Source organism: Sebastes umbrosus, chromosome 18 (assembly GCF_015220745.1).
Source record: "Sebastes umbrosus isolate fSebUmb1 chromosome 18, fSebUmb1.pri, whole genome shotgun sequence".
NCBI lineage: Eukaryota > Metazoa > Chordata > Actinopteri > Perciformes > Sebastidae > Sebastes > Sebastes umbrosus.
The window spans coordinates 6,243,926-6,259,025 of record NC_051286.1 but is presented as its reverse complement, the minus strand read 5'-3'; the positions used below and the strand labels follow the sequence as shown (position 1 = coordinate 6,259,025).

The 15,100-nt window shown below is 39.9% G+C and overlaps 1 protein-coding gene across 9 annotated transcripts in view; it reads right to left on the bottom strand.

Annotated features, from left to right (window-relative positions):
• The window catches only part of lama2 (laminin, alpha 2), a 222,887-nt gene that overhangs the window by 91,698 nt on the left and 116,089 nt on the right, over positions 1-15,100 (bottom strand). For 5 of the 9 annotated variants that reach the window (XM_037750093.1, XM_037750096.1, XM_037750095.1 and 2 more), the window contains exons 21-26: positions 13,489-13,700; positions 7,199-7,305; positions 6,159-6,431; positions 5,056-5,236; positions 3,093-3,229; positions 92-223 (exon numbers count right to left, since the gene is read on the bottom strand). In XM_037750093.1, coding sequence (XP_037606021.1) covers positions 92-223; positions 3,093-3,229; positions 5,056-5,236; positions 6,159-6,431; positions 7,199-7,305; positions 13,489-13,700 — 1,042 coding nt within the window. The remainder of the gene's footprint in view (positions 1-91; positions 224-3,092; positions 3,230-5,055; positions 5,237-6,158; positions 6,432-7,198; positions 7,306-13,488; positions 13,701-15,100) is intronic. The other 4 variants (XM_037750099.1, XM_037750101.1, XM_037750102.1 and 1 more) reach the window with 1 other exon arrangement.

Sequence of the window (15,100 nt, the reverse complement as noted above, 5' to 3'; positions counted from 1 at the left end):
TCAGATTCTCTCCAGTGCCTCCTCTCTTATCTCACTTTAAAAAAAAATAAAATAAAAGCCTGCTTTATGATAATAACATCAGATCATTCACCTGAGGGAAGTCTCTGTATCCAATCTGACATTCGTTGCACTTCTCTCCTCTGAAGGAGTCGCGACACATGCAGCAGCCTGTGTTGACGTTGCACTGCTGGGTCACCGAGCCGATCACGCTGCAACCGCACGCCTACACACACAAACACAAACACAAAGAAAGAGATTATTTCTGTTGCTCTTATTAGTCTGAACTTTACTCACACATTAGAACATCACACAGCTGTTTTCTTCATCAAGTACAATGCAAACATTTGTCTAAGTGCAGACAACAGTCAACCGAGAGAGTAACAACAGAATAGTGTCAAATCAGTGTAGAGTTTCATTTGACTTCTATGAAGGTAAAAGATGAGTTCGCAGGTTAAAAGATCACAACAGAGTTTTGAATCAGTACCGCTGTTTCCAAATATTGAACATGGGAAGATACATGTGCAGTATGCATGACTGGAGTGACTGAAATCACTTTAAAAGCTCTACCTGTTAGAGGTTTAACGTTGGAATTTTTCAACCTGGACCCGATTTTCTTATGTTGAAGTATCCAAGTGACTAATGGGGAAAACAATTTTTGACACTGGGCCAGTATGGGCGAGAACGCTGTAACCAGCAGCCGCTAAACAAGCTGCAAGGGCAAGTGAATAGCATCAATGTAAAGTTACATTCACGACAAGTGCTTGTTTTTGCCACTGATTGTTATTATAAGTGTCTGACAACATTATGGAAAGGACCCTACAGAGAAATAAATGTTTTTCTTACCTTTCACTTGATCCGGTCTGTTAGTTATTGTGTCCAAGTGCCGCTCAAGGAGAAGTCTCGTTGTGAGATCTGAATATCTGTATACTCAGGCTCATATAAATACGGGCGGCCATCAAATTCAAAGATCTCATCCACATTATGGAAATCATTTAAATATTCAGCCGTGACATTGGAAATCTTTTAGTTCACACTAAGCTACGCTTTCTGTACTCCAACACAACAAATTCTGCTTCTTTCCACCATGGATGTATTCCACTAATCCACCGTTGTCTTCCCGCAACACATCACCTCGCCAGATTTCAGAACGAGACTTCTCCTTGAGCGAGACTCTTTCCATAATATCAGACACTTATAATAACAATCAGAGCCTGTCGTGACAAAAACAAGCACTTTTAGTGGACGTAAATGACGATGCCAGTTTGCCCCGATAGCACAATAGTGCAACCTGTGAGCAGCTGCAAAATATACCAAAGTAACCCTTTAACACCAAAAGTGCAGTTGTAGATGAACGTTCTTACTAAAAACGATCAATGAACAACATTGGATGTTATTACATTTAACAAATGTCTCAATAAAAGATGAAAACACCCATAAAATCAGATAACTGTGTGTGTGCTGCGAGGCAAAAGCTGCAAAATCATAAGCTGAAAAGCTGTAAATGTTTATCTGGTAAAATAAGAACAACTTTGTTTGAATTAAGATCTTCAGTGTTGAGTTGTGTTCAGAGTTCAGATACCAGAACACTTAACCCAGAGCAACAGGCTTTCACTGTTGACTTTCACTGACATTTTATGATGACATTTAATATGGCTTTTTGTGAACTGTTAAATATTATCTCTATGGAATCTTAAAAGAGTTAAATGTTTCACACTGTAGAATTTGCTGTGTGTATCTAGCTTGTTATTTCCTTAGTTGAACTTCACTGTTGTTATGGTGTACCTTTCTGCTTTGCTGTGTTTTACTTTGTTCTGTTGTCTGTTTGTTTGGTGCCACTAAGATCTGTTGCTTCCCTCTTTGTTGTCTTCATGTACCCTCCTGGATCAATCCGCTGTTAAACTGAGACTTACAGTACTTTCCTGTTCAAGCCTCTAATTGCTCTATTGCTACTTCTAATAGTTTACTGTTTTTGCTGTATCGCGGCCCTTTGGTGAGATGGTTTCAGTGCAGAACAATTACTTTTCAAACACTTTGAACAAAGTCGTGTTACGAAACAGAGAAGTACAGGAACTTGGGATGATAAAGGTGAAAAGAAAGAGGAAGTAATACAGAGAGAAGGCTTTCTAAACAAGCACTGTGATAATAGGAGGATAAGAGGAGAGAGAGGGAGCACACAGGGAGGAGTGGATGATGGAAAATAAGAAATTGGTAACCAGCTGAAATAGACTTAAACATGTGAAAATTGTGACTAAAACCGCAATACTCCAAGTGATTATATTAACCTTTACTATGCATGTATTGGGATAAGATAAGATGGTAAGAAAACTGTGTTTATGTGGTAATTTGTTATTTAGAGTAGGATAATGAGTAAGCACAAACAGTCTATAGACGTGTTTCCATTCAATTGTGAAGTGAATTTTGAGCAAACTCTTGAAATGTCGCAAAAAAGAAAATGTGATCTACGAGAGAAAAAATGGAGAGAGATCTTCAGGAATTTGTTTCAATTAGGCAAGTTATAATTGTTCTTTCACGTCAGCTAGTGTTGGTCATGTTTCAGGCTGTGCAGAGACAAAGATGAGCATTTGCACGTTATGAGAATATCTGGGAAGACGTCGACTGCGGACACCGCTTATCAGTCATGTGAGTTAAATGTTCGCTACGTCAGAATTTATTTCACAAAGGCGTTTCCATAATCCATTAAAAAAACACATCAAGCGAGCGTAAAATCTTTCTATTAGGTTTTATCAAGCTTTTTATTGAAAGTTTTTCTAATGTGATACCTCAAAATGCGCTTAAAAACACATTGATGGAAACCGCTTATGCTGATTAATATATAAATATATATATATATGAGTATTTTGCCTCTAGTATTATATTAGAAATGGGTTCAAGGGTTCAAATAATTTTTGAATTTATGACTCAAAGCTTTTGTTTTTCATTGTCTTAAAAAAAAAAGTGAAATAATCTCTTTCTTACAGAGTACTTGCCAAATTTTTGTGCCACCCCTCCAGTGTGTTTGCGACTGTAAGCCCCCTCCACGTGTTGCTGCAAATGTTAAATGTCAAATAACTGTTCTTTGTAAATCAGCCTACCTTGCATCCAGTGACGATATCATGGCCCCAGTGGTTGGGAGCGCAGCGGTCGCACCCCCCACCGATAGTGTTCGGAGGACAGATACACTGTCCCGTGTTAGCGTCGCAGTTATTCCCCACATGGCTGCACTGGCAGGCTGTAGGAGAGGAGAGAAAGTACCTTTTAAATGCTTTTGAATAAACTCTCAAGACAAATCAGTGGTTTACAAGCTGACTGTAATTTCTCTTTCAGTGTTTTATTTCTTCTAGTTCTCAACAATAACACAGTTTTTCTTTCACGACATGACATGCTGACTAACAGTCTCCAAATTGAAACAAAGAACAACACGTCTGGGACGGAGAACAGGAAAGTGAGCTTGCCACATTTTGTTGGAAACTTCGGAGGGAAACTGTGTGTTTCTAGTTGTACTGTGAATTTGTGAAATAGAGAAACATTGTCTTTATCTAGCTGTTATTACAAAACTTTCCACAAAAGTGAAAGTGAAAGAGAAAATGTTAACGGTTTATTAGATTGATACTGAGGTGAATGTTATGTGCATACTGAATTATATGGACTAGCCATCATTAAATAAACCCGTTTCAGTTATAGGAATTGATTGAGTTACTGCATAAAGATTGAGTTGTTTATAGAAACACCCACAATCCCCCAGTGTCATTCATTTCAATTTATTTCGCTACCAATTAACTCACTCAATTTCCACCATTCCCCAGAAAACACAATTGCACTCTCTTTCTCGCTCCGCACGCTGGTTGAATTGAAATGTTAACGCTCACGAAACGTGAAATCATCTTTACAGGAGGAGTTGCATTATTATGATAATATTTCAATCGATTTAATGATGTGAACTTTCCCGAAATTTAATGGAATGAACACCTGATTCATTCATGTAAATTGTTAATGAAAGTTATGTCTCGTCAGCTCGTCGTGGACCCGGCAGCCTGCAGCGTATTTGTATTCTGACAGGAAATTCCCTGGAACATTAAACACAGGCCAGCATAGTATTTCTGTAACCTGTGGTTGTGATCTTAAGATGAATCGAAGCAAATAACTCCCGGCCCTATCTTGTCTTTCTGATGCATGACTCATTACTCTTCTTCTTGGCTGCCAATAGTGGTTGGCATCAATAATAAATTGCATAAGGAGATAATATGTGGGGAAAGCTATTCATAGTCGTACTTGGGGTGCATGGATGCTTAATCCTCATTTTGGGCAGCACAAGTTTGCTGCACCTGCTGCCTGCGTTGCCAAGTTTTTAGGGCATTTGACTTAAGAATTTGAACATATTCCCGTCTAATAATAATAATAATAGGCAATTAATAATGTATTTTCAGATGACGTAACACACCCTCAGGCAACAATAATGAAAATCTCGCTAATACACTTTCAGGCAATGACATTATTATTCATAATTTCTACATGTCTGACTTTTATAAGACAGGTAGTTTGTGGTTTCTGCAGGAAACTGATGATATTTCAGACGGTACAGTATAGGTGCAGACTTCATTATGTCCATGTGGAACTGGAACAGGAAGAAATGCCTACACTGACAAAGTACTGTAGTTTTTAATACAACGCAGCACTCATTTCACTAAAGCCAGCGGCTCACATTCATAACATGTTTTGTCATATTTTGCTCTGATGTTTTTCGTGTGAAAGATGTTTCGCTTCGGTCTGCTTGTGGGCAAAAGATCTTGCTTTTGCAATAATTATAAAACTGCCACCACGATGTGAATGAATGCAAGTGCATTTTTTTTAATGGAATTGCTCTGCTGACTATTTGTGTAAACTTTAAATTAAAAAGAGAGAAGAGCAGAGCAGCAGTTTAATCAGGACAGCATTTTGTGATTGCTGACATTACTTTCATTGCAAATTACAGTATAAAAACAAATCCAAATGCTTTGATTTTGCCAACTTTTTAAAGAATCACTCCTCTCTCTCTACCCCGCCGTCGTCTATGCTTACGTGTGCAGCCGCCCTCCTGGAAGTTGAAGAATCCTCGTGAGCACCGGTCACATTTGGCTGCGTTGACGCCCGGCTGACAGCGACACTGACCGGTTTCATCGCAGTCAAACGACTTGGAGCCAAACGAGTTGCAGTGACACGGGACACACGCTCCACCGGTTTTAATGCCGTGAGTCTGAGCCTGGAGAAACACACACAAAGACAAATGGAGTTGAGAATAGGTAGTGGACTAAGGGTACAGTAAGACAAGTTGCAGACACACTCAAGCAACTCAGAAACAAGGGGGTTATAATACAATACTTGTTTTTGAAGATTGAAAGAAAAAGAGGGAAAAAGTGATGGAATAAAGATTTTATATTTGTGATTTTCCATCTTTTTCAGTCTTTTCGAGGTATTATTCTGGGAAATAGAGAATTTGTCTTCAGTTTAGAAGCAAACTAAAAACTGCATTAGGGATTTGAAAGCTTTCCTCCTTGTTGCTGCTAAGGAAAATAAAACACAATGCCATGCATGCTGCCTCTTCAGCTACAATATGCCAGCCAAGACAATTTCAACAAATCTTCTGAAACGTTGCCAGATAAAAAAATGTTTGAATGAGATAAAGTTCAGCTGAAAAATATAGATAAATAAAAATCTGCTTCCTGAATGCAGAATGCAGCTACCTCGGGAAAGAAAAATCATAAACATCCTGATTAGCCTAAAAAGAATGACATTTACAGAACCAATTCAGCAACAACAAACATCTCGAGTTACATAAAGAGGTGACATTTTCTAATGACGTCTCATCGGCACGTTGATATTAAAATGTGGTAAAGATCACTCGTTATGTGTACGTTTCCCGACCGCTTACACTCAGCAACATCTTCAAACGGAAAAGTCTTTCACAGAAAAACACTGAAACAGCCGTGCTGGTAGAACAAAAACACACTTCCCTTTCCATGCAATGTTCAAAGAATTCGGGCCTCAAACCATCACATCCACAAACAAAGAGGGTTTAATGCTTGACACGCATGTAAAATGTGCTTTAAACCTGTTCCATGAATATCTAATATTTAAGTAAACACACCCATGCTGCGTAAAACACACCATGCAGCGTGTGTTACCCCTTGCTTAGGCCTGTACGCCCCCCTGGGGCAACCCCCCGTGCGGGAGGGGCCCCCCCATCTCTGCTGCACGGCTTCTATGGGAACGCGCTCCACCGGCCTCCGGGTCTCTCGCCTCTCGTAACCTTGGCGACGCAGGTCACAGCTTCGGCCCACAAAGCCGGGGCGACAGATGCAGCGGCCCTCGATGTCACAGCGCTGGGACATAGAGCCGTGAGGGCTGCAGCGACAGGGAATACAGTCCTGACGCTCAGCGTCCCACCAGCAGTTAGGCTGGACCAATCATAGCGCACAAGGGTGGAGGGGGGACCAATGAGAATGAGTGAGCGAATGACAAATAACAACAACAAACTGAAAGAATAAGTGAAAAAATTAAAAGTAGATTAAAAAAGAAACGTCTCTTCTGGTGAGATAAAAATCAGTCATCATCATCATAGCGTTATTATTACCTTAATAGTTAATAAAAGAACAAAAATACCAAAAATAGTTTACATTTTAAACAATGACAAACGCTTTTTCGTAAAATAATAATATAATCTTTGTCCTACTGAGGCTACACATGTGTGGCTTTGCCTATCACGGCCTGATAGCTGACATTGCAAAAACTGAGCTGCAGGAAAATGTCAAAATATGCATATCACAAATTGATTTCTGCAGGATACTGATGAGTAACAAGGACTTAAAAGGCCTCTATATTCCCATGGATGTCTCATATTACCTCATTTATAGTAGGGAACATAAATGAACTTTTGACCTTCTGGCAGACCACATATCTGGTTAACACATTTGATGTAAAGAAATGAGGAAAAATAAGGTGTAATACGAAGAAAAGCATCGTCACAATAGATGTAATTGGGGTTGATACACTCAAGACCACAGATAGTCCATTACACACATGATATTTCAAGATTACAATAAGAAGAAATAGTAGAATTGATGCCACCAGGGGAAAAGAAATGACTAGAAAGTCTACACAGGAGTGGCGCCAACACATATTTGCAATATCTGTAAAGATTATTGGCATCTGTCAAAATACTTACGATGCACTCGTCACACTGTCGTCCAACCACATTTTTTCTGCACTGGCACCGTCCAGTCTCCTTATTGCAGACCTCAGATATAGAGCCATTAGTATGACACTGACAGGCTGCAGAAGAGGAGGAGGAGAATAGAGGAAGAGGAGGAGGAGAGAAGAGAGAGCATATATCAATTATCATTTCCTAATGGCAGAATTTCTACATGAGTACATATAATAACACATTTTGGTTTAACAAGAACAGAAGTTGGCGAGTGTGTTTACTTCACTCTGCAGTCGGCTGGATGAGCTCAGATCCTGCTTAAGGTCTTCTTCAGGATTAGCTGTCGATATGCATTTTAATATCCTTCTGACTGCACTTTAGAGAAAATCTTCTCTTCTTCAAATAGATTCTTCAGTCTAGTGGGCTGATTTAGTTTTTGCCAGATTATATTTTGTATATTAAAAACACACAAGTGTGAGCCTAAATGACAAAGCAACGCTGCGACAGAGGACAACATCACATTTTCAATTATTTGAGAATGTAGATTTGTCTTGTTGGCTCTGAAGGAAATTGTGCCATTGAGAGACTGCACAGGTGTGCACAGGAAAAACAAAAAGCAGAGTCCTCCGTCCAAACAAAACTGCAATCACCAAGATTGAACCGCCTTCAATTGAACCAAACACAACAATAGCCCAAAAATTTGCATTAGGTACAGTTCAGCTGAAATGAATGCAGCCTGAATGCAGAATGTGGCTACCTCATGAATATCATAATTTGCCTAAAAAAATACATTTACAACACCAATCCAGCAACAACAAACATGTAAATATCATCCAGATATTCAGGTCTTAAATGTTCACTGATGTGTAAATCCACACTTTGGTTAAGAAAGAAAACATTTTAGTTTAGGGCCCCCAAAGTGCGACGATGAAGATGCAATACAATACAGTGGAGAAAGCACTACTAGAATCTGACTAATTAAACACAGAGCAGATGCTCCTGATGATGGCTGGGAAAAATAATGTCAACAAGAAAGGGAACAGATTCAACGTGAACTGTGTTGAGTAATCTAAAAAAAAAAATAAACCCTGTTTTGGGGTGTCCCCCCATGTCTCAGGGGTTAAGATGCTGACCGTTAACCACAATGTCTCGAGTTCAAGTCCATTTGTTGCAAAGACTAAAAAACACCCACAACCCATAACACCCTAAAATTTACCCTGTTTTCTCTGATTAAAATCTGGTGTTCAGTGCCAACACTGACCTAAAATACTTGCCGTGAATATAACAAATAAAAACAGGGATTTATTCATCTTATATCGTGCCTTTTAGTGGATCCCTTTTGGATCATAACATATCAGTTGTATGGAATTAATCTGCAGATGCTCCGGTTAAAAATGAGACCAAACATTTCTATGGATGTCAGTTTTTGAGCCATGACAAACGCCAAAATGTGGCCTGCAGCAGACTGGGTACAGCTTGTTTTTAAGCCTAGCTGATTGCCAGAAATTAGTTTGCTACAGAAGCAGTTGCAGTCCCTTACCGGCCGGTTAATGACGGTATGAAACAGTCAATAAAGTAGTTTTTAAAAAAAATGTGAATCACCGCGACCACAAGAGGTCCTTGAGCATACAGTCATAGACGAGCACAAAAACTATCAGGCTGATGGGTCCAGAAGTGTGCGCGATTAGCCGTGGACAGACAGACAGATGCACACACACACACACACACACACACAATCGAACGCATGATCTCCCCACACCTGGCGGAGATAATGAAGGACGCACTACTTGGATCTGACAGATGCACATGGCAGCTGAAAAACTGTCCACTAAAAAGACAAGGTCACAAGACAAACACTTATTGAACTAGTCTTCAACATCAAAACAAAGCAGTTTGAATGTTTGGAGGAGCTCATTCGCTTTGGTAATGACAGTATATTCACTGAAACTTCATAAATCATATCAAGATTCTCGTCTCTGCCTCGTGCCTCATTTCTCTGACATTGAATTCGCGGCCTTTGTCATTGTGCGTGCAGATTTGATGCTTCCTAAATGGGTTATTACCACATACGACCTTTCAAATCTCTCTCTATCTGTGATACTTCAACTTTATTTAACTTGTTTAAATCCTACGGGAAGAGGAGGAAAAAAAAAAGACACACCCACACACGCCAATCAGCCCCTTAGATATACAATTAAAAGCTCGAACATCACAGCTCCCATCTGGTGGATGGGCTGTCAGAAGCATACACACATATATGCACAAAAAAAAAACACCTTTCTCAAGAAATAAGTAGCACACATCACATCACGTAGACACACGCGTACTAGTTTTACCTCCTGCCATTCTCTGCTGTTAGATGTAAAAGAGACAGACGGACAGACCTGAGTGTGGGACGGGAAAGTGAGAGAGACAACAGATGTCCACACACAGAAATATGCAGAAACACACATACGGTAAAAACATACATTGATTTCTGCTTCACACACGATTGCAGAGAGGCACGCATGCCCTCCCACACACACACACATGCAGATGTACATACACCCACGCCTGACTAAACATACAAGAAAACATGCACATATACGTCTCTGTTTCACACACACACTCTCACACAGTCTCTCACCCCCCTAGCTTCACCCTTCGGGGACCATCTGGACTCCGTTCTGTCAGTCGCCACAATGCGAGCCTTGTTGTGGGATAAAATGTTGCTTTTTGTTGTGTTTTTTATTTCTTTATTTGCAGCGCTGGCCTTGATGGCGAAGATGACATTTTTTTTTGCCACTTGAAATATATTATTTTCTGTTACCAAGCAATCCACAATCTGTTGTATAAACAAACTACAGGAGAAGCTATTGTGCATCTATACTATGTCATTAGCACTACAATGGTGCGTCGGTGAGAAGTGGAGGCGCTATACAATCATTTAGGTAGTCATACAGAACTGAACAATAGCAAATTGAGTCCACACTCAAAATGTCTGTTAAAAGCATGCTGATGAGATGTTGGTGTTCAGAGGCCTTGAGGGGAAAATAACAGACAGAATGTTGTGCAATAAATGCAATAAAACAATAATTACAAGCTTGACATATGTTTGCTTGGCCGCTGTATGAAGGTAAATATGTTACAAAATGAGAGAGCATGTAGACATGATGTGAGAACTTGTTGAAATTGTATGTTTAAATCTTCCGAAGCGTTTTAAATAAGGTTTTAGCAAAGATGCATGTGTTTGGGAAGTAGTGAGCATCCGACTGGATAAATGAGACTTGGATTATAGAGCAGAACAAGTTGTGTGAAAGTTTGTAAACGGTATGTCTTCATATAGTTTTGCTGTTGTTAAACGTGGCCCCCATTTACTGAAATTCATCAAGACGTTTCTCTGTTATTTGATTCATCTGTTCACCGTGGAGGCATGCGAGAAAAACAACTTCAAGAATTCAAGGTAAAAGGAAAAAAGTTGTTGCTTTTTCGCTGTGTAATATTCACGTTCTGTGTGACAGTGCTCAAAGACAAAAACAGCAGTTTGAAAAAATATATATAGACATTAATTAATTGTTAAAAAAGTAATGTTATAATAATGTTAAAAAAGTGCCACCATGTAGACAAGTGTATAAGGATGTCTAATTGCTCGACATACATTAAAATTAGGAAAAATGTACTTTGTCTTAATGAAATTTGTTTGTTTCCTCAGACTGAACTACTTCCTGTTTACTGTCAGCAATGACAAGAAAAGTGGAAATGTTGACTGCAGAATTCATCTCAGGTATCATCATAAAAAGATGAGTATGTAATGTAAATGACACTTACACACTGTGATTAAAAAAAAGAGGTTGTGATTGTTTTGCTTCTCTAAAAGCTGCCTTTATTTGGGATTTGCAGCGAGATATTGTTGGTTCAATACTACTTTTTTGGGGCCGACTGTACCAGTCCAGTAAAAAGCCTCAGCACAGACTGGACCAGACAGTCCATTAAGAGAGGTAAAGTAGAGTTGTGAGGTTTCTCAACGATCCCCTAAGAGTTTATTGATCGACCGTATGAAGTATCTATGAAACATTCATTAAGTGTCGGACACACAAGAAGCATAATTACATTATTGAATTACTACACATCCACTTTGTTCCAGTGATTGGACAAATGTGTGACAGCGCAATTCACACGTCTTTACAACAACTAGCCAAGGACTTTTCCCCGTGTGAGAAATGGTCAGAGGAGGTGGAGGGGGAGGAGGATTATTCCTTGCATTTATTCCTCAAGCAAATTGCTTTGTGGTCAAGTTGGCTCGCAAAAATCAAATTATTTTCCATTTGGACTGAATTAAACTGAACCGCTATTAGTGGGAGACACAGAACGGCTGCAGCAAAAATGTCCGCAGATGGGAACTCTGACATGAAAAGAAAAAGTAAAGGATTTTCACAGTCTAATAGTGCACAAATGGACTGAACTCTCCTGCTCCACTCAATAAAATTCATTAAGACTGGGAGCGATAGGCAGACAGAGGGAGAGAGATAGACTGACAGAAGCAGAGTTGTTGTGTTTTAATAATTCCTGGTGGTCATTCGTACAGGATCAATAACAACCCTCCAGCTCCAAGACACGAGCAGCCGATGAGCACTGTAGGAGAGCAATAGATCAGGCTGATTAATCAATAACCATTTAGCTGGGTGGAGAGGGGAAACAACTACAGAACAATGAACTATCAAATGCACATTAATACCCTCTGTCAGCCTGTCTGCCTGCCTCTGTGCCCGTCTGAGGGTTTTATCTGTCTATTTATCGGCCCTGCCTGCCTGTCTGTCTCTTGCTGAGGTGTCTCTCTGTTTGTCTGTCTCGCTGCCTGTGCCTCTGTTTTCATCAACAGCACAGGTTTTTAATGAAGATCTTAACAAACAAGCGCCATCTGTACGTCTGTATTCGCTGCCATCTCTCTCTTCCTCTCTTGTTCAGTCTCTTTACAGGTATAGTTTTTTTTATTCTCACTCTTAAACACAGCTGGTAGTCAGTGGGCCGCTCCGACATCACACCTCCTACTAGCACAGCTGCTTGCCGATGCAGTCACACACACACACACACACACACACTCCAGATGGTGCATCTACTCAGTGTTTTAGTAAGAGGATTAAAGGTATCATTTAGCTAAAATTGAGTTTCATAGAGGAAATACCACTGTTCAGTGTAACGCTCCTGCTGAGACACTGAAGCTGCAAAATTGGCTTTTTAATATTGATTTTTTTTTCAGTAGAGGAAGTTATTCCCTCTTAAAGTCCTAATGTGTAGGATTGTTTTTTTTTATCTGATTACAGCATCTTTAAAAATCATTCTGATGGCAAACTGTTCATAGAAAATCTCAAGACAAAATCAATACGTTGCTTTTAGCCAATTCATTCTCTGTGTGCCAGTATCGGCTGTCTGATATGTCCTATAATCACTTTAAATAACATTATGACAGCGATACTAAAACCTCATAATATAGTAAAAATCTGTATTTTGGGAATGCACAATAAGGTACCAGCATCCTGGACTTTAAAGCGAGTCTGTAACTTTAGCTAAACAGCGGCCACGTGGCCACATAAGTGGCAATTATGCCGCAATTTAACTGCATGGTACGACACGGCTCTACTCAACTTTTTTGGTTTTCCTTTAGTAAAAGTTATGGATAGTACCTGGTGCCTTTTTTGGTACCCCCTCGGTCGAGGTTCCAAGCAAACTGAGCCGATACTAGAAGGTGAAGTTAAAACTGGGGCTGTCAATCGATTGAAATATTTAATCACGATTAATCGCATGATTGTCCATGACTAATCGCGATTAATCATATCATTATTTATCTGTTCAAAATGTACCTTAAAGGGAGATTTGACAAGTATTTAATACTCTTATCAACATGGGAGTGGAAAAATATACTGCTTTATGCAAATATATGTGTATAGTTATTATTGGAAATCAATTAACAACACAAAACAATGACAAATATTGTCCAGAAACCCTCACAGGTACTGCATTTAGCATAACAAATATGCTCAGATCATAACATGGCAAACTGCAGCCCAACAGACAACAGCAGCTGTCAGTGTGTCAGTGTGCTGACTTGACTATGACTTGCCCCAAACTGCATGTGATTATCATGAAGTGGGCATGTCTGTAAAGGGGAGACTCGTGGGTATCCATAGAAACCATTTTCATCCACATATCTTGAGGTCAGAGGTCAAGGGACCCCTTTGAAAACAAACCAAACAAATCAAAGCTACTGATAGATGTATAACATGTATTTGTTTATTTCTTTAGTTTTGACGCTTGTTGTTGGTCAGTGTACTCACCCTGGCAGTTCTTTGCTGTGATGGCATCTCCATAGTAACCATCAGCACAACTGTCGCAGGTCCCGCCGCCATAACCTTGACGACAGCGCAGACACTGGCCCGTGATTGGATTACAGCTCCCAGGTATGGATAGGTCCAGGTTGCTGTGGCAATCGCAGGGCTGACATAATCCCCCTGGCACAGAAGGCTGGCCGTAGTATCCGTTGGAACATCTAGGAGGCAGCGGAGAGACACAGAAACAGTGAGATTAATAATGCTGGTTAATACTGGATGTACTGTACACAAGATTTGGTAAATCAACTTCCCAGTATGAACACTTGAATCGCCCTTATTTAAATCATTAGGTCCTAAAAGTTGTAAAATGCACTAATAGCTGAATCCAGAGCTATTTTCCTTCCTCCGTTCATGTGAATGAGACCCAGACCGAGTTAAAGGAAACACTACTGCACCTCCTCTATGAGCCCAATGGACGCAGATGGTCGCTGGATGATCCGGGTACTTTATCACTCGGCAGTTGAGCCATTTTGGCTTCATGAGCCACTGAGCAACTTTCATAGGAGTGAACGGGAGCCCGCCTACGATGCTGTATGCAATTCTCTTTACACATCCATGGTGTGACATCTTTGTTATTGTTCTTTTGCGCATGTGGGTTGGTTCAGGACCGTGGCCAGTTCTAATCTGCCCCATTGAGAATGACTGGGCTGAAACCGATTGCACAAACTTTCCTCCAAACGTCTCCTTTTTCCACAAACAAAAATGTATGCCATGAAGATAATCTGAAAGATGCTATAATCACAGAAACAATTATACACATAGGGGCTTTAAAGTACCTCAACAATCGATCACCATCCCATCTGGTGTGCTTTCAAGTTGCAGCAACAAGACGTCATCCTGTTATTCTCTTTCTCAGAATACAATTTGAGTTTGGAGATAATACTGCATCATCTTCTTGAAAGAGCGGGTAGTGCTGTAATATCTCCTGAAAATACAGCTTTACTCTGCTTTCATGTGGCAAATAATACTTGAAAACGCAGTTTCCAGCTTTCAGGTCTGCAAGAATATACGCGGAGGCTCACCTCGTCTTCTTTCTTTTGTATCTAACAACTGCAGAACAAACAACTCTCAGATATCAGCAGGCAAATATTAGCACAATATTGTTTACCTCCGCTTCCAGCTTGTATGACAAGAACATGCTGATCTCCAGATACAAGATCACTAATGACAGCAGGTCTCATCCCACAAGAGCTGACAACTAATATCCAATCAGGAAATAAACAAGCAATAAAGCTCATCTAGCAGAGTCCACAGGAATCATCAGCATCGGTGTGTCTCTGACCAGCGAGGCAGCTCGGCTGAAGGCTGTTGTATAATTCATATTTAACACTCACATCACATACAGACACACATTACTTCATAAATATACACACAAAAGAGCTGGAGGGCAACAGAGCCAAACCAAACATCAACAGATATGAAATGAAAGTTTAAAGAAAAAATAAGCTTTACCAGAGATTTAAAAAAAATGGAGATTTGATGTCTTCAGGCAGTTTGTTCCAAATCAGGTTATTTGCAGCAAACTGTCCAAGTTTTACCCATAAAAAATATTGATATT